Source organism: Leptodactylus fuscus, chromosome 11 (assembly GCF_031893055.1).
Source record: "Leptodactylus fuscus isolate aLepFus1 chromosome 11, aLepFus1.hap2, whole genome shotgun sequence".
Classification (NCBI taxonomy): Eukaryota; Metazoa; Chordata; class Amphibia; order Anura; family Leptodactylidae; genus Leptodactylus; species Leptodactylus fuscus.
Genome location: NC_134275.1, coordinates 6,697,807 through 6,724,399, shown reverse-complemented (window position 1 = coordinate 6,724,399; position 26,593 = coordinate 6,697,807). Strand labels below are relative to the sequence as shown.

The 26,593-nt window shown below is 44.0% G+C and overlaps 2 protein-coding genes across 3 annotated transcripts in view; one reads left to right on the top strand and one right to left on the bottom strand.

Moving 5' to 3' along the window:
• The window catches only part of LOC142185624 (interleukin-13 receptor subunit alpha-1-like), a 29,951-nt gene extending 10,310 nt beyond the window's left edge, over positions 1-19,641 (top strand). Inside the window, exons 2-11 of the mRNA XM_075261049.1 lie at positions 7,143-7,276; positions 9,007-9,154; positions 9,518-9,638; positions 11,216-11,266; positions 11,618-11,802; positions 12,471-12,601; positions 13,955-14,120; positions 14,449-14,545; positions 15,094-15,157; positions 18,119-19,641. Coding sequence (XP_075117150.1) covers positions 7,143-7,276; positions 9,007-9,154; positions 9,518-9,638; positions 11,216-11,266; positions 11,618-11,802; positions 12,471-12,601; positions 13,955-14,120; positions 14,449-14,545; positions 15,094-15,157; positions 18,119-18,220 — 1,199 coding nt within the window. The 3' untranslated portion in view covers positions 18,221-19,641. The remainder of the gene's footprint in view (positions 1-7,142; positions 7,277-9,006; positions 9,155-9,517; positions 9,639-11,215; positions 11,267-11,617; positions 11,803-12,470; positions 12,602-13,954; positions 14,121-14,448; positions 14,546-15,093; positions 15,158-18,118) is intronic.
• Positions 19,642-21,032: 1,391 nt separating this feature from the next.
• The window catches only part of IL13RA1 (interleukin 13 receptor subunit alpha 1), a 35,414-nt gene continuing 29,853 nt past the window's right edge, over positions 21,033-26,593 (bottom strand). For both annotated transcript variants that reach the window (XM_075260819.1, XM_075260820.1), the window contains 2 exons: positions 24,882-24,945; positions 21,033-23,137 (listed from right to left, as the gene is read on the bottom strand). In XM_075260819.1, the coding sequence (XP_075116920.1) occupies positions 23,051-23,137; positions 24,882-24,945 (151 nt within the window). In that variant the 3' untranslated portion in view covers positions 21,033-23,050. The remainder of the gene's footprint in view (positions 23,138-24,881; positions 24,946-26,593) is intronic.

Below are 26,593 nucleotides of genomic sequence, written 5' to 3'. Positions count from 1 at the left end.
TAAAGAGGTCTTATGATATTTTTGGTGATATTTTCACAGCTCACTGTGGTATTGTGCAAACCTGTCCTCACCTAGGAGCAAATTGTGCAAGACTTTCTTCATCCTGGAATAAAGATTTTGTACCCAGTACTTCACCCTGCCAGCACCCCCGTCCCCATGAAGTCTAGTGTCATTGTCGTACTGGTACCCAGAGCCCGTCACCCTCCGTCTACACAACCAATTAATAAGTATTTTGCCCTGACGAGGAATCCCTTTATTTGCACGTCCGCTCTGTATTTTCTACCTCTCCCGTTCTTGGGCTCATTTCTGTCCCCGCCCGTCGGGACTTATTTACTGACAGATCACATCACACTTGAGGCCGTGCACTTGCAGAATGTGACAGGACTGGTTTCTAGGTTCAGCTACGTCACAAGTATGTTGTCAGAATGGCCTACAGGGACGCATAAGAAAGCCGACAAGGGACCCGCCTTCAGTCTGACCAGTCTTGTAGACCATTCTCGTTGGTTTCGTAGGTGCCGGAAGAACATTACCTATCAGTTTAGTGAAAGGGGATAATGGGCTGCAGCGTTTTTATTGTATTTTTTATTTGCCAAATTGGCCACATGTTAATACTTTGTAGGCTGCGGTCCCGTTCTGACAGTATTCGGTCAGTCTGGGTCCTCTATTTGTACAAGTATGACCAATCAATCAAACGCTCGTTTTTATACTGTAGCCCTTGGCCCTTAAGAAACAACTTCTTCATCCAGATAGCATTCACGACCCACCCTGATAAGGCAAAGCCATATAATTGTGAAGAACGTCTTACCTTTGCAGTAAATTATAGTTATGATCTACCCACTAGGATTTTATCACTAGACGCTGAGCAAGCATGTGATAATAGAACTAGTGATAGGTGCGGGGTCCTGGTGTTGGACCTCAACCAATTACATACTGATGAGTTAGGAAATTCATGTTCCTGAGGACATGAAGTCACCTCTTTAAGTACTTGTACAGGGGCAATACCTCGGTGTAATCCTTTGTCCACTTGGATGGTCTGCAGGGCAGAAAGAGTAGTGGGAGAAGGTTGCTGCCGCAGCAAGCTCCCTCCCTAATACAGAAGCCATTCCCACTTTCCCAAACACTCTTTGGCGCTCTGGTGTTATTACGAGTGCTTAGTGTTTTGTGGTTAGTTTCTTCCACCACTAATATAGTCCTGGCAGCCTCGTCTCTCTGTCTTCTCCTTTGTCCCGGGGTTAAGATGACAGCCCTGTTTACTTTCTGACTCCTTTCCAAGAATATCTGACCTGCTGATCTGAGCTCTTCGTTGTACCAAGCATCTTGAAAGGAAGTCTTGTCGTGTTTCAGAATCACCATGACCTTCCTTATGGGAGAGAAATCTCGCTGAGAAACTTATCATGGAGGAGAATTTTTAAAGTCCGTTTTGCTGGAGTCCGCTTCATCGTGATTTACACCAAATTTATCCAACGCTGATGGATAGATTTGGCACGTCTTCAAGCCTAAGACTTGTGCTTAACACTTTCTAGGACTCTTTTACTGGAGTGAGATGGAGACGATTTTTGCAATTCTTAAAAAGACACCTGTGATCTCTCTGGACTACATCAGCTCACCAGGCTACCTACTTTCCTCAAGAGTGAAGTGAATGGTATAAAAAGTCACAATATTTTTGCAGAAATAAAATTTTAAGAGTCACAAAATAGAAATTTGTAATTTTTTGACTTGTGGAGTTCAAGGCTTGCCAATACACGTGAAGTTGGATGAAGACACCGGTCAGTGAAGTCTAACCTATAACCCTACAGTGTTGATCCAGAGGAAGGCAAACAAAAACCCATGAGGTTTATGCCAATTTGCCAAGTCAGGTGAAATGCTTTCCAAGTTCAATTTGGCCATCCGTATAAAACCCGGGATCACCGTGTCCTTAACAAAATCTAAAACCCATAACCTGTAATATTGTTCTGTTAGACAAAGACATCCAGGCCCTCTTTGAACTTGTTCGATGACTCCGCCATCATCAATTCCTGTGGCAGTGACTTGCATGGCCTCGTTGTTCTTGCTGTAAAGAATCTCCTTCTATGATGCTGGGGAAGTGTTCCTTCTTCCAGACGGTGAGGATGTCCCCTTGTCACGGTCACCGGTCTAGACACAGAGGACGTCCCCTTGTCACGGTCACCGGTCTAGACACAGAGGACGTCCCCTTGTCACGGTCACCGGTCTAGTTACAGAGGACGTCCCCTTGTCACGGTCACCGGTCTAGACACAGAGGACGTCCCCTTGTCACGGTCACTGGTCTAGTTACAGAGGACGTCCCCTTGTCACCGGTCTAGACATAGAGGACGTCCCCTTGTCACGGTCACCGGTCTAGTTACAGAGGACGTCCCCTTGTCACCGGTCTAGACATAGAGGACGTCCCCTTGTCACGGTCACCGGTCTAGACACAGAGGACGTCCCCTTGTCACGGTCACCGGTCTAGTTACAGAGGACGTCCCCTTGTCACGGTCACCGGTCTAGACACAGAGGACGTCCCCTTGTCACGGTCACCGGTCTAGTTACAGAGGACGTCCCCTTGTCACGGTCACCGGTCTAGTTACAGAGGACGTCCCCTTGTCACGGTCACCGGTCTAGACACAGAGGACGTCCCCTTGTACGGTCACCAGTCTAGACACAGAGGACGTCCCCTTGTCACGGTCACCGGTCTAGTTACAGAGGACGTCCCCTTGTCACAGTCACCGGTCTAGTTACAGAGGACGTCCCCTTGTCACGGTCACCGGTCTAGACACAGAGGACGTCCCCTTGTCACGGTCACCGGTCTAGACATAGAGGACGTCCCCTTGTCACAGTCACCGGTCTAGTTACAGAGGACGTCCCCTTGTCACCGGTCTAGACATAGAGGACGTCCCCTTGTCACAGTCACCGGTCTAGACATAGAGGACGTCCCCTTGTCACGGTCACCGGTCTAGACATAGAGGACGTCCCCTTGTCACGGTCACCGGTCTAGACACAGAGGACGTCCCCTTGTCACGGTCACCGGTCTAGACACAGAGGACGTCCCCTTGTCACGGTCACCGGTCTAGACACAGAGGACGTCCCCTTGTCACGGTCACCGGTCTAGACATAGAGGACGTCCCCTTGGCCCTGTCACCAGTCTAGGAGTAAAAAGATCATTAGAAAGTTCTCTTTGTTGTCCCTTCATGTACATCGTCATGAGATCTCCCCGTAGAGTCTTTTCTAAACACATTCACCAGTTGACGTGAATGGTTTAATGAAAATAAACTTACACGGATCGGTGAGAAACACAAGAGTCGGCATGGCCGTGTGATTCTAGTCTTAAATGCTTGTCCAGTTGACAGTCCTCTCCACCATCATATGAGCGATCCCGTCATGTACATTGTCTACTAGACATGGCCATTGCAGAAGGTCCACAGCAGTCTTTGCCAAAAACAGATGTGTTGGATGTTTCGGCCAACTGTCCGCCAATCTTCAGTCAACTTTAGTTCTTAACTCTAATGGTAGGACAGATCATACGAACGACCCTTCATCACTCGGGCAGCCACCTCCAAAATCTGAATTGTATGGCCATTTTCATGACCGATCGTTGGCCGACATCGGACATTTTGTCCGATGATGGTTGAGTGTCTGGCCAGCTCCAGGTTCTGTGCACTCCGGCACTACAGATAGAACTGATCTCTCACGGTTTATTGGATTTATCCATTCGGATACATTTCTGCATCATCTATTGAAACTTAACAGGAGTAAAGTCGACCCTTGCGTTATTTTTCCTAATTTCTATCGGACTCAGCTTTTCCAAAATCAAAGGGACAAATGTTTTTCAATCCTAGAACAAAAATAGGTGAGAACTCGTTTTCTATTCAGTGTAGCAGTGAAGCTACAAGTCTTACCCTTCACATAAGCATGGCGGCAATCTCCAGAGATCAGACAGAATCTTCTGTCTACTCTACAGGCGAGTTTATTTTGGGCACTGATATGAAACCGTCAATCACGGTGAGGTTAGTGTGAAAATCCTTCTGTGGTTAACGCCCTGTAATCTATGTAGTCCATAGTGTCAGACTGCCGTCACTTCCAGACGATCTCTATTCTGCTGCAGAGCCAATAAATCGTGAATATTTTTTACTAGCAATAAATTAATTTGGGATCAAATTCAGTTTTCTAGTTCTGAAAGTTTTTCATTGTAATAGAATAGGTTCAAATAAAGACGGCTAAATCTGGTTATGTTCAGCGGAAGACCTGGTTAATAAAGGGGGAGGCAGCTACATCATGCTTAAAGGGAGTCTGTCAGCACAAAATTGAGATCGAAACGAATCATAGTATCTTGTGAGGCTGTCGGCAGGATCTACAGTGATGAAATTGTCATTCAGGACCGCTGCTCCATTCTTGTAAAAATTGTCCTTTTATTCCTGTGCAGAAGGGGTCTTAGGGACATGGCTGTTCATCAGTGGGCTTCACTATCTGCTGCTGCTAACGGCTGCTCAGCTCCACCCGGTGCATGTCTGATAATGGCTGTACCCAGAAATGAAGGGAGCGGGCTTCAGAAACCAACTTCCTTCACTTCTGGGTGACCGCTTGTTTCCTTAGCTGTGTGTTTGGGATCCTTGTCTTGCTGAAATGTCCACCCTCGTTTCATCTTCATTATCTCAGTACTAGGGTTGAGCCAGTGGCGTAACTAGGAATGGCGGGGCCCCATGGCAAACTTTTGACATGCCCCCCCCCCCCCCCAAAACCAACGCCGAAGACCTCAACCGACCCCCTCCTCAGAACTCTATTATGTCCATTAGTGTATCCTGCACACAGTATTAACCCCAATAGTGGCCCCTGCACACAGAATTAACCCCAATAGTGGCCCCTGCACACAGTATTAACCCCAATAGTGGCCCCTGCACACAGAATTAACCCCAATAGTGGCCCCTGCACACAGAATTAACCCCAATAGTGGCCCCTGCACACAGTATTAACCCCAATAGTGGCCCCTGCACACATAGTATTAACCCCAAAAGTGGCCCCTGCACACATAGTATTAACCCCAATAGTGGCCCCTGCACACATAGTATTAACCCCAATAGTGGCCCCTGCACACATAGTATTAACCCCAATAGTGGCCCCTGCACACATAGTATTAACCCCAATAGTGGCCCCTGCACACATAGTATTAACCCCAATAGTGGCCCCTGCACACATAGTATTATGTCCCACTGTGGACATCCATAAACAATTATTATACTCTGGGGTCTTTTCAGACCCCAGAGTATAACAATTGGAGACCCGGGGAATAAAAACATTTAAAAAAAAACCAGTTGCTTACCTGTGCCCGGCTCTTAGGCTGCCGGCTGCCGCTCTTGTCCTGCTTTAATGACGTCAGACGTCACATGACCCGGGTCATGTGACGTCAGACACGAATGAGGGAGGCCGGAGGCAGGATCGTGGAGAGGTAAGTAACAGTGTTTGTTATGTTCCTTATGTCTCCCGGTCCGCTGATCATTATACTCGGGGGTCTGCAAAGACCCCCGAGTATAATGATAGTGTTTGTGGGGCCCGCGGTGTCACTTGCCGATCCCGGCCCAGCCAGGATCAGCAAGTGAATGGGGCCCGTAACGGACTATTTAAAAAAAAAAAAAAAAAAAAAACCCGCAGCAGTAGCGGCTGTCACCGGGCCCCCTAATGGCCCAGGCCCTGTGGCAGCTGCTACTGCTGCTACCACGGTAGTTACGCCCCTGGGTTGAGCCCATCTCGATCGTGAAATTTGCTCGATTGGGATCCGATCTATCTCGATCGCTGATCGATCTCGATGAGCCGATCTTCAGATTTCAGGATCGTTTTTAAAATCCGATTTTCGATCATTTTCCAGCTGATCCTGACCGTGAAATTTGCTCAATCGCCGATCAGGATCCGATCTATCCCGATCACTCAACCCTACTTAGTACTTTCTTCCCTGTGTCATTTCTTATTATTACACATAACCTATGTTATAGACATCACTGGTTTGATTTCTTTGTGTGGATTGGATGGGTTGGTAAAGACGTCTGCTGAGAACTTCATAGCAATTTCTTAGAAAATTGGTCACCTGTTCAATACTTATGTCACCCACTGTCTGGATATGTTTTCCATTTTTCTAATTTATCACAAAATCAGATGGTAATGAGGAGTCAATGCTTGATGTGATCAGCTCTCTGGAATATTAATAGGCATGGATATTTTCTTGGAATGTTAAATTGTCTCTAAACGATGGGTGAATTTTGTGCAAAAATTATAGGATCTCCTTCTTTACAAAAAAATAAAAAGTTACATTTTTTAGACCAGGGTTACGGGAATGAACCCTAGGGGGTAATTCACTGGCAACCCCATTTTCTGGCTAAATGGTGGTGCCTGGGCTCGCCGTGGATATCGCTACACTGTATTCACTTCAGTGACTTGTTTACCTTGTATTCTTCATTGTTAATGTTACAGAAGTGGATTCTAGAATCCGACAGTAATAAAACCATCTTTGGTACTGAGTGTGTATTTTCACTATTTGCATGTTCTCCTTTGTGCTTACATTTATGATCCCCGAGTATAAACCCACCAAACCCTCCTGTAGATGAACGAATGGAAAGGGAAGCTGCAGGAATCTCCGCAAGAAGCGCAGCTGCAGAAAGTCCTGAGAATAGATGTCCTGTTTGCTAGGCCGGGTCACGCCAGCGCTTCAATTCTGTTCCGGGTTTCTGTCTCCGAATCCGCTTGAAAAATGCAAAGAGAAAAGTAACGCACGCCACCGGGCAGAAACCCAGCAGACCCCATTACTTTGTAAGCGGATTGGGTTTCCATTTTTCGGGTTCCCAAATGGACCCACAGATTGAAAACCCAAACGCAAGTGTGAACCTAGACTGACTTATTCACAAGTTTATTATAAATTGTATCTGGCATGCTGGATCGGATACAACACAGATCTTCTGAAGAAATTAAAATAAAGTTCTCTGCTATACATTATCAAGATGGCAACTTAATTTTCCTAGTAGTAGCCAAAGCAAAATAGGTAGTGACCGCCATCTCTGTATATAGAGAGTATACGTCTTAGGCAGCCTCTGCTGCTTTGGTAAGAAATGTGCTTATTGAACTTTTATAACTTTTTGACAATTTTTTTTTTGTTCTTATGACAGGACGACTTTATCCTCCATCCAACATAACATTTGGGATGTACAATATGTTTTGTCTGTTTTGGAAGTGGACGCCAACAAATAGCACCGCGCAGTGCTTACTACGGTACAAAACCGAAATACAGATGGCACGCATGGTAAGTCATTTATTTTAATCCCTAGATAGATAGATAGATAGATAGATAGATAGATAGATAGATAGATAGATAGATAGGAGATAGATAGGAGATAGATAGATAGGAGATAGATAGATAGGAGATAGATAGGAGATAGATAGATAGATAGATAGATAGATAGATAGATAGATAGATAGATAGATAGATAGGAGATAGATAGATAGGAGATAGATAGATAGATAGATAGGAGATAGATAGATAGATAGATAGATAGATAGATAGATAGGAGATAGATAGATAGATAGGAGATAGATAGATAGATAGGAGATAGATAGATAGATAGATAGATAGATAGATAAGAGATAGATAGGAGATAGATAGATAGACAGATAGGAGATAGATAGATAGGAGATAGATAGATAGGAGATAGATAGGAGATAGATAGGAGATAGATGGATGGATAGATAGATAGATAGATAGATAGATAGATTAGATAGATAGATAGATAGATAGATAAGAGATAGATAGATAGATAAGAGATAGATAGATAGGAGATAGATAGATAGATAGATAGATAGATAAGAGATAGATAGATAGATAAGAGATAGATAGATAGATAAGAGATAGATAGATAGATAGATAGATAGATAGATAGATAGATAGATAAGAGATAGATAGATAGATAAGAGATAGATAGATAAGAGATAGATAGATAGATAGATAGATAGGAGATAGATAGATAGATAGATAGATAGATAAGAGATAGATAGATAGATAAGAGATAGATAGATAGATAGATAGATAGATAGATAGATAGGAGATAGATGGATGGATAGATGGATAGATAGATAAGAGATAGATAGATAGATAGATAGATAGATAGATAGGAGATAGATGGATAGATAGATAGATAGATAGATAGATAGATAGATAGATAGGAGATAGATGGATAGATAGATAGGAGATAGATAGATAGATAGATAGATAGATAGATAGATAGATAGGAGATAGATGGATAGATAGATAGGAGATAGATAGATAGATAGATCGATCGATCATACTGCTGATCTCTGCACAGGACAGGTCCTCAGTACATGTTGTGCGGGATCCAGCACCCGGACTACACTCACATCAGCTCCATTGGATGTGACGCTTGTGCCGTCTGCTCCTGTTCATGTCATAAGAGGGAGCTGGAGTTCCCGGGAATCACTCCCCTACAGGCTATGCAATGGGTGGAGGAGCTTTCAGTATCAAACATCCACTAAGAGCCAGAAACCCCCTTTGATTTTATGATTTAACGACTTATATATCACTTACTAATGTTATTCGCCAGCACTTTACAATTGGGTGTTGATGGTAAAATCCTGCAGACGCAGCTGTACAACCTTCTCTGTGGTTTGTTCTGAAAAATGAGAAAATTAAAATATAAAGGGTTGAGAAAAATTTGCAAAATCTACAGATACGGCCCTTGGGTCTGCCTAATAGGCACGCATGCAGACATACTGTATACTCTTATGTAAGTGCATGGATCCTGCACAGCTTGTATTGTTGCCACAAACTTTCCTATCGTCAGCCTCCCCCATAGCACAAGTACATTACCAGAGAGGACGGAGTGACCCAGGGTTCTGCCTGTGGTTCCAATAACGTGTCCTGGGAGTCTCCGGACCCCCTACCTTTCCTTTATAAGATATGGATTCCTCCAGAAGTAAGATGTTTCTTATAGTTCCTTGTTTTCTGCTAATATGTTTCAGCGGCCTGGAGAGAAGGATACAAACCTCTATTATATCCAACTGATCGATAATAGAATTGATTTAAACAAAGACATCACCTTAGAGGCTTCCACTGAATGTGGCAACAGGACGAGTCTGGTGAAGACCTTCACATCTGCGCTGACCACGGGTAAGACGTTATCGAAATAAGATGTAGCTCATACCTGCCCAAAGCAGCGCTCCTTGTACGTGTTACTATAGAAGGTTACATTGTAATTCATGATAACCTAGTGGAGTTGTGAAAAGTCACTCTATATATTGCTGATATCTCTGTGTTCAGCGCTCTCTCCTTCTCCATACACTTCTATTGTACAGATCTGAAATGGGCAAATAAGTGAAGACTCGGGCACTTTTCCTGCCTAAAGTCTATTACAGAGATGGATGTATGAAATAATATAAAAGTTTACTTCTGTATTCTATATTTGCTTCATGTCTAGTCTAGTAATGCATTGCTGCAGAAATAATGTGAACATGGTTTTGCACGGATTTACAGGTGACCCAAGAACTATGGTGAAGAATATGACATGTGTCTGGCACTACAAGGAATATGTCGATTGCACATGGCATCCCGGAGAAGTCACCCCGCCCAATGTAAATTACAGCTTACATTACTGGTAGGTCATTTAGGATATTTGTGACTTAGCAGAGATTTTCTTGCATCGGATAAATTACCACAATGTGATGTCCTGTGACAGAAGACAACAGAAACCAATGGCGAGACATTTCTTTTTATTGACCTTTGGTGGTTTCTGTGATAATTCATCAAGTTGTAGCAATGTATCCCGCTGTAGAAAGTTGGGTTATCTCCGCTACATCTGAATATTTGATGCATTGTATCACCCAACTACTGACTGCAGTGAAGGAACTGAGGCTCATAGAGAATAAAGGCCGCATGGAATATATTGCACACCACGGCAGGGCTAGCAGCAAATTAACAGCTGTACAAATCAGAATCAGAATTTGTCCGTCTCTGCCAGCTGATCCTGCACCAGAGTCGTCTGATCCTTCCACTACAAGTCCCGATTTGCTTCTATTGTCATGTCTTCTTCTGTCGATGCTTCACTTGTGACATCTAAGAGTCGTGGACCGTCCCCTGTAGACAGTAGACTAGTGGTTTGGCTTTTGTGATTCCCTTGCTCACCTCAATGTGTTAGTCACCTTTAAGGGAGCCTTCACACGGAGTAAATGCACTTGTATTTTTGCAAAATACACATGTAAAAATAAGACTCCCATTGACTTCAATTATATTTTTTACACGTGTAAAAATACGCCTGTAAAATGTCATTGAAGTCAATGGGAGTCTTATTTTCACATGTGTATTTTGCAAAAATACAAGTGCATTTACTCTATGTGAAGGCTCCCTAAGATTGGTCTGATCATATGTGGGGATGTTGGCTCGGTAGCCGCAGTGGTGCAGACCCAAAGAGTGAAGACAGGGACACACAATGTGCAGCAAACTGGTTTATTTAGAAAAAAAAAACAGGAAAACCAATAAACCTCGACTGCAGGCACCAAATGAACAAAACAAAATACAGGCTTAAAGGGATCCTATCATTGGATTCCTTTTTTTCAGACAAACACGTAGGAATAGCCTTAAGGAAGGCTATTCTTCTCCTACCTTTAGATGTCTTCTCCACGCCGCTGATCGGTAGAAATCCTGGTTTTCATTGGTATGCAAATGAGTTCTCTCGCAGCACTGGGGGCGGTCCTTAGTGCTCAAACAGCACTGGGGGCGTCCCCAATGCTGTGAGAGAACTCTCCAGCGCCGCCTCCATCTTCCTGCATTTTCTTCCGTCCTCGGTTTCAATCTTCTAGGCCTCAGGCAGAGCTGACTGCGCACGCCCGGGCCACAAGAAAATGGCCGCTTATACATTTATTTCATGTCAAAAAGATAACTCATTTCAGGGTTTATAGGAAAACTATAGATCTATGAAACCTCTGATCATCTGTGGCCGTATTATGGAGCCGCGTGCAGTCTGAGAATACAGCTGTCATAACAAGGTGCATGAAAAATAGAAAACGCACCGAACCACTGATGAAGACGCATTAGTATGTTTATCCAAGTCATATTTCCAATGCTTAAGATTTTCCTTTAGCAGCCGAGTCCCTGTATACGGTGGACAAGCGCAGAGAGCCCATGATAGATGTCTCCTCTTTAATATCTGCCGTAACTCTTTCTGTTTCCGTGCAGGCTCAGTAAAGAAGATTCATGTCCTCAAGTAGAAAACAAGCAGCCGACACCGTAAGTGGGATGGAAAGTAGCGTATTCTCAATGATTAGGAACAGGGCTATAAGGGGCACAGAAATCAGTCACTGCCAGGCCCTGGACCTCCAGGGGGCCCTTTAGCTCCACCCCATAAAATAAATTGCAAGTAAAATGCAAGTTTTGTTACGTGTGGCCTTATCTTAATGTTGTTCCCTGAACAGTATGGCTCCGTATCAGGTGGTTGTGTGCCAAAGTCAATGTATTTTACGTTCCATCAGTTTGAGGTTATGTTATTTTGGTGGCTATCCAACATGGAGTAGAGGAAATTTTCGGGCTATAGAGTATGAGCAGTAACCCAATTTAATTTATCTATGTTCTGTATTTCAGATTTGCTGACTTGCTGGATGGAGGAGATCCCTGCCAGGATTACACCTATCACAATGGAATCCCAGTTGGCTGCCGATTCCGATTAGAGGCGTCTGATGGTGACCTAAGGCTGGTGGCAGTGGTGACGGACCGAGCGCACAACATCAAACCCTATATTTATTTCACTGCCTGCGTCTCTAGCATCGGTGAGTCTTGCTGATCATACAACGTAGCAGCAAACCAAATGGATACTATAAAGGCGACATGGCGGCCGTAGATGAAGCCAGTGCAGATGACTGACCCGCTTCTCCATAGCCAAACTGCTTGGACTCCAGAGGATAATTCTGGATTTTGTAGATTTTGTGTAGAACTATATGGTAGCAGGGACATTGGGAAACACGACCAAGTGCGCTCCAGATATGGGGCCAAGTTTGCAATGCGGTGGCTTCCGTTATACATTCACATCCATGGCGGCTTCCAATACGTTCCGCTCCGAGTGTCCATTCTGCTCATTCTGTGTCTGTGCATGGGGAATATTAGCGCTTATGCAGGACCTGCCCACAATCCCGACTTGTCTGTTTTAGTAAATTCTTCCGTCTAATTACAGATTTTGAGAATATCGTCTTAGACCTCTCTGCCATTCCTCTTTAACTCTTCATAGAAATGTATTCATAAATTGCCAATACACTTCTATAACAAGGGGAATGGGAACACCCAGTTGTCAATGTATTAATTCATTTCTAGGAGGAATAATAGTAGGACAGCATAACCTAGCGTTGCGGGTGATATTCGGAGCGCAGCTACGGTCGTGTCGCTTTCTTACACCGTTGTTGCGAAATATTTATATTTTTGTAATAAATAAAATTGTTTTCAGCAAAACTAAAAGCCCCCGTCATAACGGAGATAAAACGAACCCAAAATGAGAGTGTGTTTGTCAGCTGGAACGTGTCCGATATAATGCCGGAGCTGAAATATCAAGTATCGAGCAGCGACAGCACCCACGAGGTACGACATCAATGTTTATCTCTAAAAAGTACAAAAAAGGTTTGATGTGACTTGTTTTATATAATAGTCTGATCCCTGGAGGATTGTAAATGGCACAAATTGTTATGAAACCTCCAAAAATCCTTGTCAAAGATCAAGCAATCCAGCAAAATCTATTGATATCACTGCACCCTCACCTAATTGTCTATCACACTTTGTACCTCCTCTAGGTATATACTTGCACTTCTATCCCTGCAACACCCTGTTCTGTCCACTCTTGAACATTCACCACCTTGATTTTGTAGATTCTCTGTGCTCTGCTGTTAATCCTGTGATGCCGTAGGACAACATGACAGGAGCTGCTAGGGACAGGGCCATCTTTGTCTGCTTTGGGGACAGTCTATGTTGTGTTTACATTGGGGGTCAATTCACTTCATTGGTTTCCTGTGTATACCATGGGAGATGGCCCTTTCTAGTTTATCGCCCCTGGACGGCAGATGTACACAGAGGGAGGGGGACCTAGTGACCCTAAGTTTACCTCCAGACACACATCTCTCCCAGCACCTAGGAAAACATCCTTCTTTCCCAGGCCATGAAAGAAGGAGGGGGGAGGGGGCTACGTGGGAGGGAGGTCCCAGCGAACCAGAACATAACTTTGGTATTCTATCTTTTCTGCTCTTTTATTCCCATTTTATTTTCTGTATTGTATTGTACTTTTAGCTGTATTTGCTTGATAGTCACTGATATGTATTTCTGCCTATGTTAGTGGCCACGACCGACCCACTCGGTGTATGAAATTTATAAAGCCCGTATCATATTACTAGAGACTCCCGTTTCAACTAGTACTCGCTCATCTCTACATATTACCCTATGAGCTCAGACACTCACTGGCGAGTGGAGGGTTAAGAAAGGTGATCTCAGGTAGTGCCGAGCATCTTGGTAAGGCGAGATCCTTCACACCCTCCCTTTTCCCAGAGACCTTGGCACTGTCCACGTATAAAGGAAGTTCTGACCACACAGAACAGAGAGGCAGCTCAGAATGAGATCACATGACCCAACTGAAAAGAAGGAACTTGCAAATTTTTGGGGAATAAGGACACAATGAAAGAGGAGAAAATACATTGTAACCTTTTACGTGAGGTCCATTCTGATACATTCATAAGTATGTGACATTCCTGAGACGCTTCCGACCATTTCATGTTCATTCTCAAGCCTGAGTCCAACTCTGCCACCACGAAGTGTCTTCATTTCACTATAAGTTTAGAAAAATCGACCAAAGAAAATCTTTCAATGGATATTTATAATATAAAAAATAACTTTCATGTTCCAACCTTAGATCTTTACGTGTGTATCTTCTGATTCTTATATTTTTAGGTTGTAGGAACCAGTAAGGAATTTCCCAATGTATTGCGGGATAGTACGTACTCCGTTAAGGTTCGGGTGGCCCTACCTGAATACGTGACCTGTTCCACACCCAATCCGCGCCAAGGAAGCAGAAATGTCACCTGGAGCGAATGGAGCGAGGAAAAGACATTGCAAGGTACAGACAAATATCCCGCTATTCTTCACCTTGTAGCGCATGGACAAAAGGGGGCGAGCCCCAATGTGACTCTATGGGATCGGGAACGTCCTACAACCTCATGGCACATATGTGTCCCATTGTATCGTAATTCACCCTTATACAGATAAGACAATGAACACAATACAATGACCAGGTTTCGAGGTTTGTGTTCTTTTTGGTTCAGAATTAGAATCCATGTGAACCGATTTCCTAATAAGTTATATTGAAAAATCGATGCGCGCACGTTGTGGTTGAGAGCGGTCCTGTCTGTCTTATTTGACTGACCTCGTCATTTCTTCTTTTCCAGCTGAGGAGGACGGGAGAACCCAATTGATAGTGGTCCTTCTCCTGGTTTCATTAGTGGTCCTCGTGGCTACGGTCCTTCTGCTTATCAACCTGAGAAGGTAAAGCTCACACACCAACCGAGCGTATGACGATGGGTATAAGGAGCATCGCCTTGGGTGGGTTGTACAATATTAGGCACAACTTATATAAAGGGTGGGTGATCGTAACCAATGTCCAGACCGCCAATGACCTGTACTCAATGGATCGCAATCTCAAGGAGACGTCTATGAGCGCTGATCCATAACATGACACATAACCCGCACAGACGTCTTCCAACTCAGATCCATGGACGATGCAGTAATATAATTCTATCCCATTACAATGATGTGCGATAGCAGGGACCCCTGTTCAGATTTTTCCGATGCAATTTTAGAAACCAAAACCTGCACAGGACAGACGGTTCTGGTCTCTCTTTGTTTCCAATCCAGCTGTGATTCATAAAAAACCTGAGTCTTTACTCTTGTATAGAGTTTGCTTTGAGGCCCAAAGGCTTCCGATCATTGTCCTAATGCAACCAAGTCATCATCTGCATGAAGCTCCCACTAAAGATCGTTGTAGTTTTTTGTGTAATGTCTCCATTATATACATTTTATATTTTATTTTTTAGATTGCTGCTTCTTCTTTGTCCCCGAATCCCTGACCCCAGTACAGTAATATCAAAGGACTTTCAGGTAAGTCAGCGTTTCACTGGTGGTTTCCTTTTGTTGCTGATACTTCTTGTTACAATCATCGTGGGAGGATATATATATAGAATAATAATATTGTAATGTTATTTATTAGATCCTATTAATATTATAAATGTGAAAGTTTGTGAGTTTGGATGTTTTTGGGTTTGTGTGTTCGGATGTTTGTTAGTCAATCATGCAAAACCCGCTCGACCGATTTGGCTGAAATTTTCCACAAACATAGTTAATACACCCCATTGCGCAATAGGCTACTTTTCGTCACAATAGCGCACATACGTTTGTGCCAGGACCCCCACAAAACCCAAACTCACACCACCATCTCTGCAATCTCACACACTTTGGACTATAGCAAGCCACAAAATTCCTATTGCCCTCTGCAGCCTCGCCCCTAACCCCACACAATCACATATACATATACTTTATCACTTTGCCCCTCACCGTACCGATACTCCAGGAGGCTCTCTTTAACGCTCCGGAGCAGCCATGTTTGCCAACCCCCACCACTCTGACAATCCGCGACACCGCCCACCCATGTCAATACACCTAGGCGGTCTAATAAATGCAAAAAAAAAAGTTTAAAAAAAATATAAAAAAACATAAAAAGGATTAAAAATTCAAATCACCCCCCTTTCCCTAGAACACATATAAAAGTAGTTAAAAACTGTGAAACACATACATGTTAGGTATCCCCATGTCCGAAATCGCCCGCTCTACAAAGCTATACAAATATTTTTCCTCTTCGGTAAACGCCGTAGCGGGAAAAATGGTCAAAAGTGCCAAACCGCCATTTTTTCACTGTTTTGATTCTGATAAAAATTTGAATAAAAAGTGATCAAAGCAATAACATTTCCCGAAAATGGTAGAACTACAAAGTACACCTGACCCCGCAAAAAAGACGCCCTATACATCCCCGTACACTGACGTATAAAAAAGTTACGGCTGTCAGAATATGGCGACTTTTCAAAAAAAAATTTTTTTAACAGTTTTGGATTTGTTTTTAAGGGGTCAAAATGTAAATAAAACCATATAAATTTGGTATCCCCGGAACCGTACCGAAACACAGAATACAGGGGACATGTCATTTTGGTTGCACAGTGAACGCCGTAAAACCAAAGCCCGTAAGAAAGTCGCAGAAATGCATTTTTTCTTGAAATCCACCCCATTTTGAATGTTTTCCCTGCTTCCCAGTACATTATATAGAATAAATAATGGCGGCATCATGAAGAAAAGTTTGTCCCGCAAAAATTAAGACCTCATATGACTCTGGGAGCGGAGAAATAAAAAAGTTATGGGGTTTAGAAGGAGGGGAGTCAAAAACGAAAATCAAAAAATGCCATCGGCGGGAAAGGGTTAACTTCAAATACTTCTGTCCCAAAGTCACTATGTAAAGTTTCTCACAACACCGTATATATAGCAGCTCTAATACAAAGTAACTGCAACACAAAAGTCTCACGTATTCTCTGAATTACAGCAACAACAAGATACAAAGTTACATTTCATATCCCATACCTTATACACACTACGAAAACCTTACCCGCGCCTGTATATACCCACTGCTACAATCACCGCAGACCAAGTCGTGGGTACCAGCTAGTGTATATATATATATATATATATATATATATATATATATATATATATATATATATATATATATATATATATATATATATAATATTACTGTAATGTTATTTATTAGATTATTCATATTTGGGAAGTGGACACCCTGTCTTAATTTCATTCTTCCGTGAAGATAGCCTTCTCTATAAATGTCCTGTTAGACTATCAGGATACTATAGAGGTTGGGGGTCTCATAGTCGGGACCACTTTCCTCACATGGTTCCATTACAAGGTTGGAGCTTCTTAATAATTGAGGCGAACCTGACATAAGCAGGGAACTGAGACTGGTGTAGGTAATGCTTGTCTTATAGGGTTCCCATAAATATCACTGCCCTAAACCAATTTGCCTATAAATCGATAAAACGTTCTCATATACTTTTATTAACAATATTGCACCAGTGCAGACTCACACATGGATCTGATTCATATCTTCCTGTCAGTCACATTATCCTGCCTAGATATACTGTATACATTTCATGTCCGTCTGAAATCTCTGCAAACGTTCCTAACGTGTTTACATGCAGTTATCTTGCTGGAACGGTTCAGTGCGTCTGCTCACGTTAGTCTTGCTGGCTCTGACGTACCGTGCAGCGCTTATAACTCTGTATGAGGAGGGTAAATACTAAAAGAGCCATTTCCCTGCCAACATGATCTCGCTGTGCGCCGCTGACGTCCGATATATCTAATCCTTATTTGTCCTTCTCCCGCTGCTGGATGATACCAGTGCAATGACAGATCAGTGATATCCGGCCGTTCCGAATAGCACGCTCCCATAGAAATGAATGGAAGCGGCCGGCACGCGGGGGGTTAAGCGACCGGCCACCGACTATGTCCATTCATTTCTATGGGAGCGTGCTATTCGGAACGGCTGTTTCGAATAGTGTTCGCTCATCTCTAGTCTGCATGTAACATGTGCCATACAGGGTTTATACGAGTGCATTACATCATGCCTACCCTATCAGCATTAATACAAAGCAAGTAATCCTTGTCCTATAGAACTGCCCTCCATCTACATGATCATAGTGAATGTGCCGGGGTGACGGACACGACTGTGCTGTAGCTTTTTTCACACCTGCCTAAACTTTTTCCAAGTGCGTGCTAGCCTGTAATAGAAGCCAATACAAGACGAGCCTGGGAATCTTCCATAGGCTGCCGTCTGCTTCTTAAGATATTGACGTATCATGTGACACTTTGTAATCCGTCTCCTACTTGGTGCACGTATCCCTTGTCCTAACTGTAAGGTTATACGTCCTTTATTGTGATGTCACTACTTCATACACTAACTTGTGTCTATTCCTTCATTGGTTTCCTTCCTTCTCTCTGCAGCATTGGCTACAATATGGGAAATCTGTCTACAACGAGCCGAAGAGAGAGGAAGTGTGTGTGGTGTCTTTACTAGAAACTCAGCCGTCGTCTTCTCCAGCGTAAGAAGACTTCAAGGTCAACGATTTCTATTCCCGTCCGGTTGTTTACACCTTACGTCAGCTGAACATTAAACACAGGCGTTGTGATGGATCGCTGCCGCACCGCGTGACCGTTGTCAAACCGGGACAAGGAGGCCTGGGATTCATGTTGTACTGTATACTGCTACTGTAGAGGAATAGTCACGACCACGGAAGTCTCATCGGAATCATTATCTGAAAGAGTTACCACTACAAAGAAGTGGATTGGTCGCCACATCCAGCCGCGACATCCGTGCTCTTCCTACGTTACAAGAGCTCGTGTGCAGGGGGCGTCTGTGTCGCTCTTGCAAAATGGCACCAACAATGTCCTACAAAAGCCTGACTGGAGCGGGATGTTGGCGCTAAATAGATCCAGGGTGGACACGAATGCCGGAGAAGCAAACTAATGGAAGTCCTGCGTTCCAGCTCGGCCATGATCAGGAGCGAGTGGAGCGTTCTAGTACAAAGTGAGGTCAGGAGACCCGGGGCCGACAGGGCGACTAGAAGTGAAAGTTTCTGTGACCTGAAATAATATTATTTATTTATCTAAGGTGAAGAAGTTTCCCATGGAATCAGGTATCGCAGCAATCGCTTCCTCAGGACTGTTTAATATCATTTTTATTTTTATATATAATGGGTGGATTGTGTAATATAAGTGTATATAGTATATATAATAATATATTGTGTTCTTCATCTGGTGTAACTTAATGGGAAACCTAATTATAAATCTGTCTTCGATGAGCTCCCCCTAGTGGCGGCCTGAATTTTATCATTTAACTTTTTGGCATCTTATGAGATTTAGAGGTGACCTAACATCTGAGCCCCATCCCCCATAACAAACCCCCATATACTGAAGGTGGGTACAGAATTTTGTCCTGAAAGTAAAGTTGCATAATTCAGGACAATTGTATTCTGAGGGCCAAAACTGGTCTTGTCCATTAGGAGTTAAAGTGCGCCCCCTACAAACGGTAAGCTCCCTTCTGCGTATTCGGAACATGCACCCTCGGCTGTAGGGCTGAATACATACCTGTGTATATGCGGGGTAGGGAGGAATAGCTAGAAGCTGAAGGAGTGTTAGGCCATCAGATCCGGGCACGCCAAGGACTCGATCGATGAATCAGTGCTATATTAGTTTTTTTTCTATATGCAAATTAGCTCTTTGGCGCAAATCAGGCGTTGTCACTTACCTCTCTGCAGCACAGGGGGCGCCCTCACTGATCCAAACAGCTCATTTGCATATTGATAACCACCAGAGATCTCTAGGCAGTTGCCATTCACCAGGGGATCCATTGGATGGAGTTGACCCTCACCCACCTGCTGATAGACTCCCCCTATTGTGAGGTACTGACGGATGTGCAGAGATGAGCCCTGACAAGGGGATCGGGCCTCTCTGTAAGCGTGCGCTGCGAGTGTCATAGGAGACGTCAGAATAATATACAGATCATTGTTTTATATGGGATAAATTAAATAGGTATAATAAAAATGTGCGGTACTATGCTATTCATGTCTTTTACTGAACATTTAGTGACCGATAGGGAAGTTTTTTTTCATTGTTGAGCAAACCTGCTCCTATATCTGCAGGTAGAATAGTCCTGGGGGTCTTGTTTGGGCCATGTGGGTATGGGCGGGTGTAGGGGGGTGATAATGGGGTGTAATAGTCCTTGGGGTCATATCTGTGTGACAGGAAGTGTCTGCTCTTCTGCGCTTTGTCACCCCCCTGTGGAGAGTATGTGTAACTGTCCCTGATACAAAGTTACTGTCTGTTACTGACTCGTGTACATTGTATCTAGTCAGAGTGCGAGTGACGGGACCTGGCAGAGGAGAAGGATTCAGATAGAAGAGAATCACTAAATACGGTAATATTGGCTGAATTTTCTGTATAAATCTATAAGGCCACGGTAGGGAACCTCGGATCTCCAGCTGCTGTGAAACTACAACTCCCAGCATGCTCCATTCACTTCCAAGAACAGCAGAACAAGTATGCATGCTGGGAGTTGTAGTTTTGCAACAGCTGCACGTTCCTTACCCCTGGTCTATGGGATGGGCACATTATGGAGGGAAGAAAAGATGCTATGTTGTGTGGAATAAAATGTGGCAGAATTTTTTAGCACTTTTTTGAGAGAACTAACCCAAGAGGTGCTTGAATGCCCCCGATGTATCATAAGAGAGTGTGAGCTCCTGTGACACATCTGGTGCCGGTCTAGTCTGAGGCCGCAGTTTGTTTCTTTATCAGAGATTCTCAATTGCTTTAATTTCCTGCTTTTCAGCGTTACCCTCCCCCACCTTGTGCATGAACATAGTGACTGGTCAGTGACTTGCTGGAGGTCAGGGGCCATCTCCTGCGGCCGGGGACATTCTCCCGTCTCCTCCGTCCACTTCCTGCGTTTGTCACGGACGCCTTGTGCACTTAGGACATTCTGCATTACGTATAACGACAGCACAACTTCACCGGGGAATTCTTTTAATATCATTTTATAAGCAACACAATGAAAAACACACAAAAATCACAATACTGATGAGAGAATAACAGAATCATCCCTTGTAATGCCGAGGCCCCGACTGCTATAAATGCTGCAGCATCTTACAAAGCGGAGGAGACTCTAGTGACTCCCAGCCACATATACGTGTAGCAGACACACGGCGATTTCCATAAATGTTGCGGTTTTGGAAATCGCAGCATGTCAATTATACCTATGGGGAAACGGCCGGCATTTCTATAGGTATAATAGAGGAAAACACTGCGATACATTGAGGGGGGGGGGGGGGGGGGGGGGGGGCGTCACCCTATGAGTGTTTTCCATGACTTACATAATGGTGATAGGTCATCAATATCTTATTGGTGGATGTCCAGTACCCAGGACCGCCGCAGACCAGCTGATCGGCACATTCATTCATCACTTGTGAATGGCTGATGCAACGTATGGGGGGGGGGGGGCTCTGCTTGGTACTCGGAGACCTGAACGCTTCTTCAAACAGCAGCTTGGTAAAGATCCCAAATGTCTGACATCAACCAAACAGATATAAGGAATGGATGGGCCATCAATACGGGATAGAGGTCATGGCTGCACTGCCAGCACAATGGACACCAGGACACGTTACGTAGAAGGGAGTATTTGTGGGATGTACTATTACCTTCATCAGGTCGGATTATGGAATATATGATATTGATGATAGTAGATCCGACATTACATAATAATCTCTACACTATATACAAAAATATCATCCCTGGGTTTAGTAAAGGCCGTATTAGACTGGACGATATACAGAGCACAATATGGCCGCCGCTCAGCTGACCTATGTGCACCCGCAGGATATACTATATACACAGCACATCATACCCGCTAACCCGGCAACAATCCCTGCCTCTGAATGGGGTCGGAAGAGTCGCTGCACATTGTTCCTTCCGGTATAATACGGCCTTAAGGTGAGGTAAGGAGATAAGCGGCGACTCGCAACCGGTCTAACCATGTAAGTTATTCCTTAGAACACCCTGGACTGACTGTGATGTGTCATATACAAGGACCAGCGTGTGGACAGATACAAGACCTGCATTATAAGACGTCTTCTACAGTAAACTGTCCTAAAACTTACCTGAAATTGAACGAAATTCTGTTGCCGTTTTGGTGGAATTGTGACATCAGAATTGCACCATGTGAATGCAGCCTCAAAGTGACATCATCCTGTCCAAAAATTCACATATTACCATCAGCAATCTCCCTTAGTGGCCCCACATAGTATATCGTGCTCCCTCATTGACCCCCTGCCAGATAATAATTCCCCCCCATACAAGTAATATGCCATCCCAGTGTCCCGCTGACAAGTAATAACGCTCCCCAGTAACTAGAGTTGTGCAATAGAGATAAAACCCACCACTACTCCCTCCATCCATCTCATCTCCATCTTCAGTCTTTGCTTTTTGACATGCATTATGGTTAGGTCTTAGGATCTGCAAGACTGATCCTATCGTAAGGTGATGGTGGGCTAAAACTGACCATTCCAAAAAAAAAGTGAAATCCTGTTGGATGCCACAAGATTTCTGAAGGTGTCCTGTGACACGGAGATGTTAGCAGCAGATCCTAGAAGTTGTGATGTGAGGCCATCTTGGATCAGACTTGTTTTTCAGCTTGAGCTATGGAGACTTTGAAGGCCAGCACCTTGGATCCTTGGGCCTGTTCCTCCAACCGTCCCTAATAATGTTTGCATTGTGTCCAGGTCACTGGGAATTATTCTTAAGGTATAAAGGTCTTGTCTTGATCTGTAACAATGTTTCGGTAGGTGGTCAATGTAACAAGCACCTGAAAGACGGGACGGAGTTTCTCAGCCGAGCATTGCCCTTCCATCATACCTTGCTTTCTTCCCATAATACATCCAGGCACCATGTCTTCCCCAGGTCTGGGCACGCGCCATAAAGGAAAACTTGATTTGCCACAGCGGACGCCCGTCTATGAATGGTCCAAGGTCCAGTTCTGATCCTCACATACCCATTATAGATGCTAGAGGTGGACAGGGGTCGTCAGGTGACCTCTGCCTGACCTGACCCCTATAATGCGTTATTGTGTTACAGTAGCTCCTATAGGAGCACTAAATATACAAGTCAATGAGTATATATATATATATACACTGTATACACAAGCTGATTCCAGTGTGATACTAGTGGTAGGACATGTATCCGCCGTCACCACCAATACAGTAATCCACAATGAGGTCTGTGCCTTCGCTCCGATGGCTCCTGTATGAAATATTAACAAGTTGTCGGATTTTTCACTTCATCTAAAGAAGTAACGAAAATATGTCCAGATGGAAGAAGGAATCGGGATCAAGCCTTGAGCAAAGCCAATGGACTTATCTGCTCCTCCTCTGGTTTCGGACAGACGGTTGCCGGCCGTTCACTCCTTAGCCATTGCTGGTGAGAGAAAATGAAAACCGGATTAACGTCCTTTTATTGTGGGTATTGTTTTATTCAGTCCCTTACACATCACTGACGTCCCCTTATACATCGCCGACATACTCTTATACATCGCTGACGTCCCCTTATACATCGCCGACATACTCTTATACATCGCTGACGTCCCCTTACACATCACTGACGCCCCCTTATACATCACTGACGTCCCCTTACACATCACTGACATACTCTTATACATCGCCGACATACTCTTATACATCGCTGACGTCCCCTTATACATCGCCGACATACTCTTATACATCGCCGACATACTCTTATACATCGCCGACATACTCTTATACATCGCTGACGTCCCCTTATACATCGCCGACGTCCCCTTATACATCGCCGACATACTCTTATACATCGCTGACGTCCCCTTATACATCGCCGACATACTCTTATACATCGCTGACGTCCCCTTATACATCGCCGACATACTCTTATACATCGCTGACGTCCCCTTACACATCACTGACATACTCTTATACATCGCCGACATACTCTTATACATCGCTGACGTCCCCTTATACATCGCCGACATACTCTTATACATCGCCGACATACTCTTATACATCGCCGACATACTCTTATACATCGCTGACGTCCCCTTATACATCGCCGACGTCCCCTTATACATCGCCGACATACTCTTATACATCGCTGACGTCCCCTTATACATCGCCGACATACTCTTATACATCGCTGACGTACTCTTACACATCGCTGACGCCCCCTTACACATCACTGACATACTCTTATACATCGCTGATGTCCCCTTATACATCACTGATGTACTCTTACACATTGCCGACGCCCCCTTACACATCGCTGACGCCCCCTTACACATCCCTGACGTCCTCTTATACATCACTGACGCCCCCTTATACAAGGGACTGAATCAGCCAAATATCTTGCACAAATCTATTTGTTACTATAACCTTATATTGGTCTTGTTCACTTATTTATAAATTTCCAGGAGGAACGAGAGGGGGACTGGCAGAGGACAGAGGGCTGAACCCTACAAATATTTGTTGAAACGAATCTTGTGCGGTTCATCCATCTCTTATTCCTTCATGCTTAAAGGGAGTTGTCACCAGAACCCAATGTAACGGCCCTGCCGATAGTTTAGGGTCACCTCCATCAGTCAGTGATTTCCTCTTGGCGCCGCCATTGCTGAGAGATCCCCCCTTTTTTTTTGTCCATATGAGCTCTTTGGAGCAATGAGGGCGTTACCATTGCTCGAAAAGGATAAGAAGCAAAGCCTTCATTGCTCCAAAGAGATGATTTGCAATATCTTGGACCCTGAGGCGCAGTGTGACAAGGGGAAGCCACTGTAGGATTCAGGAGACATTACCCCCTCTCTACCGGCGGGGCCGGGCTCTGGTGACAAACGGTATCGGTCATTTCAGTGCACGTTACATGGAAAGTATTCGTCTTATAACCTCATTCACACGGCAGAATTCATCATCTGTTGTTTCGCTGCTGTCTATAGATATGAAAGGATGAATTGACATGTGACTGATCTGAGAGAAGAAAGAACGCGCTAGGGCTGACGTCACAAGTCTATAAGGGATCTGTAACGTGGAATCCACTTGGCCATGTAGTCAGGGATGAGAACATGGCACGCTCATCTGAATATCCCCCCACTATAAGGGGATAGATAAGGACACTCCATGAGGTCGGTACAATGGACACTTACCTGCAGATCATTCTGGAACATCTTTCCTGGGTGAGGGATTGAAGGCCAAATCAAAATTTTCATTCTATGGAAATGTCAGATGATTAATAGTCAGAACATATCAGCACAAATTATACAAAGATTCATACAGTGTCTGTAATAGCAAAAATTCACAGCCTGTAAACAGGGCAACGGGCATAAAGGGGTCTGTCACTGTCTGGAGCCCGAAAGCTGCAGCACTATGTATGGCGAATAAGTCCGGGCAGGTCTCCCAGGCTGCTGAGAGTAAAGGGCGGCATCAAGCGCACACAGACGCACATACATACATACATATACATGCACATATACACATACATACATACATACATATACATGCACACACACACATATACACATACATACATACATACATATACATGCACACACACACATATACACATACATACATATACATGCACACACACACACATATACACATACATACATACATATACATGCACACACACACATATACACATACATACATATACATGCACACACACACATATACACATACATATACACATACATACATACATACATATACATACATACATATACACATACATACATATACATGCGCACACATACACACATACATACACACACACATACACACACACACATATATATACACATACATACACAAACATACATATGCACACACATACATACACATGCGTGCGCACAAATTCATGCGCACACACAGATACAAATGTGTATATAAGAGATATAGTAATACACTCCATACTCCTGTCTCATACAAGCTCATGAGTAAGTGCACATCATTACACTCGTCTTCAGGGTCGGACTGGGGTGCCTAGGGCCCACCAGTGGGATTATCTCCAGGGGCCCACCCTACTGCCATATGTAATATCGCCCGTCCAGTTTTTGCCATTATACTCGTTTAAAGTGCAATTTCACGCACAATACAGTGTGCAAAACAGCTATGGCTACACTACTACTTCCTTCATGCAACCAAAGATCGCAGTGTCCCTTTGGGACTCTTTCACATTAGTGAATGGAGTCGCATTGGGTCCCTCAGGTTGCAATGTGACTCCATTCACTAACATGAGTGAAAGAATCACAGGGCGACACATCTTTGGTTGTATGACAGAAGTTATAGTGTAGCCATAGCCTTATGCTAGGTTCACAACAGCGGCAAGCTCTCCGTCATACAGGTCCACAATGGGACCAGAATGACGGAGAGGTGGACTATTAAAATGGCGGTTACACACAGACAGTGGCAGACCTCATTAACATAATGAGGTCCGCCAGGTGTCAGCCATTTTCAGCCAGATAAGGGTATGTTCACACATCAGTATGCCATCCGTCCGTTTGAATTCAGTTTGACACTTCAAAACGGACTGATGCACATACTGATTGTATACTGATAGCAAACGCTCTCCGACCCCTAGAGGACAGATAAGGGGATTAAAAGTAGCAATTGTAACCAGAGTAGAGATCAGTATGTGTATCAGTCCCTTCTGAAGTGTCAAACTGAATTCAAACGGACGGATGGCATACTGATGTGTGAACATACCCTAAGTCCTCAGCGTTTCTGAAACTTGGATATTGTTATGCTGGAGCTCTAGAAAAGGGCACCAGCATAACAATAGAGTGGGACATTATCTATGGGGTGGGTGGACTACTACTCTCAACAGTTCCAGGGCATCTGGAGCTGCTGGGAGTTG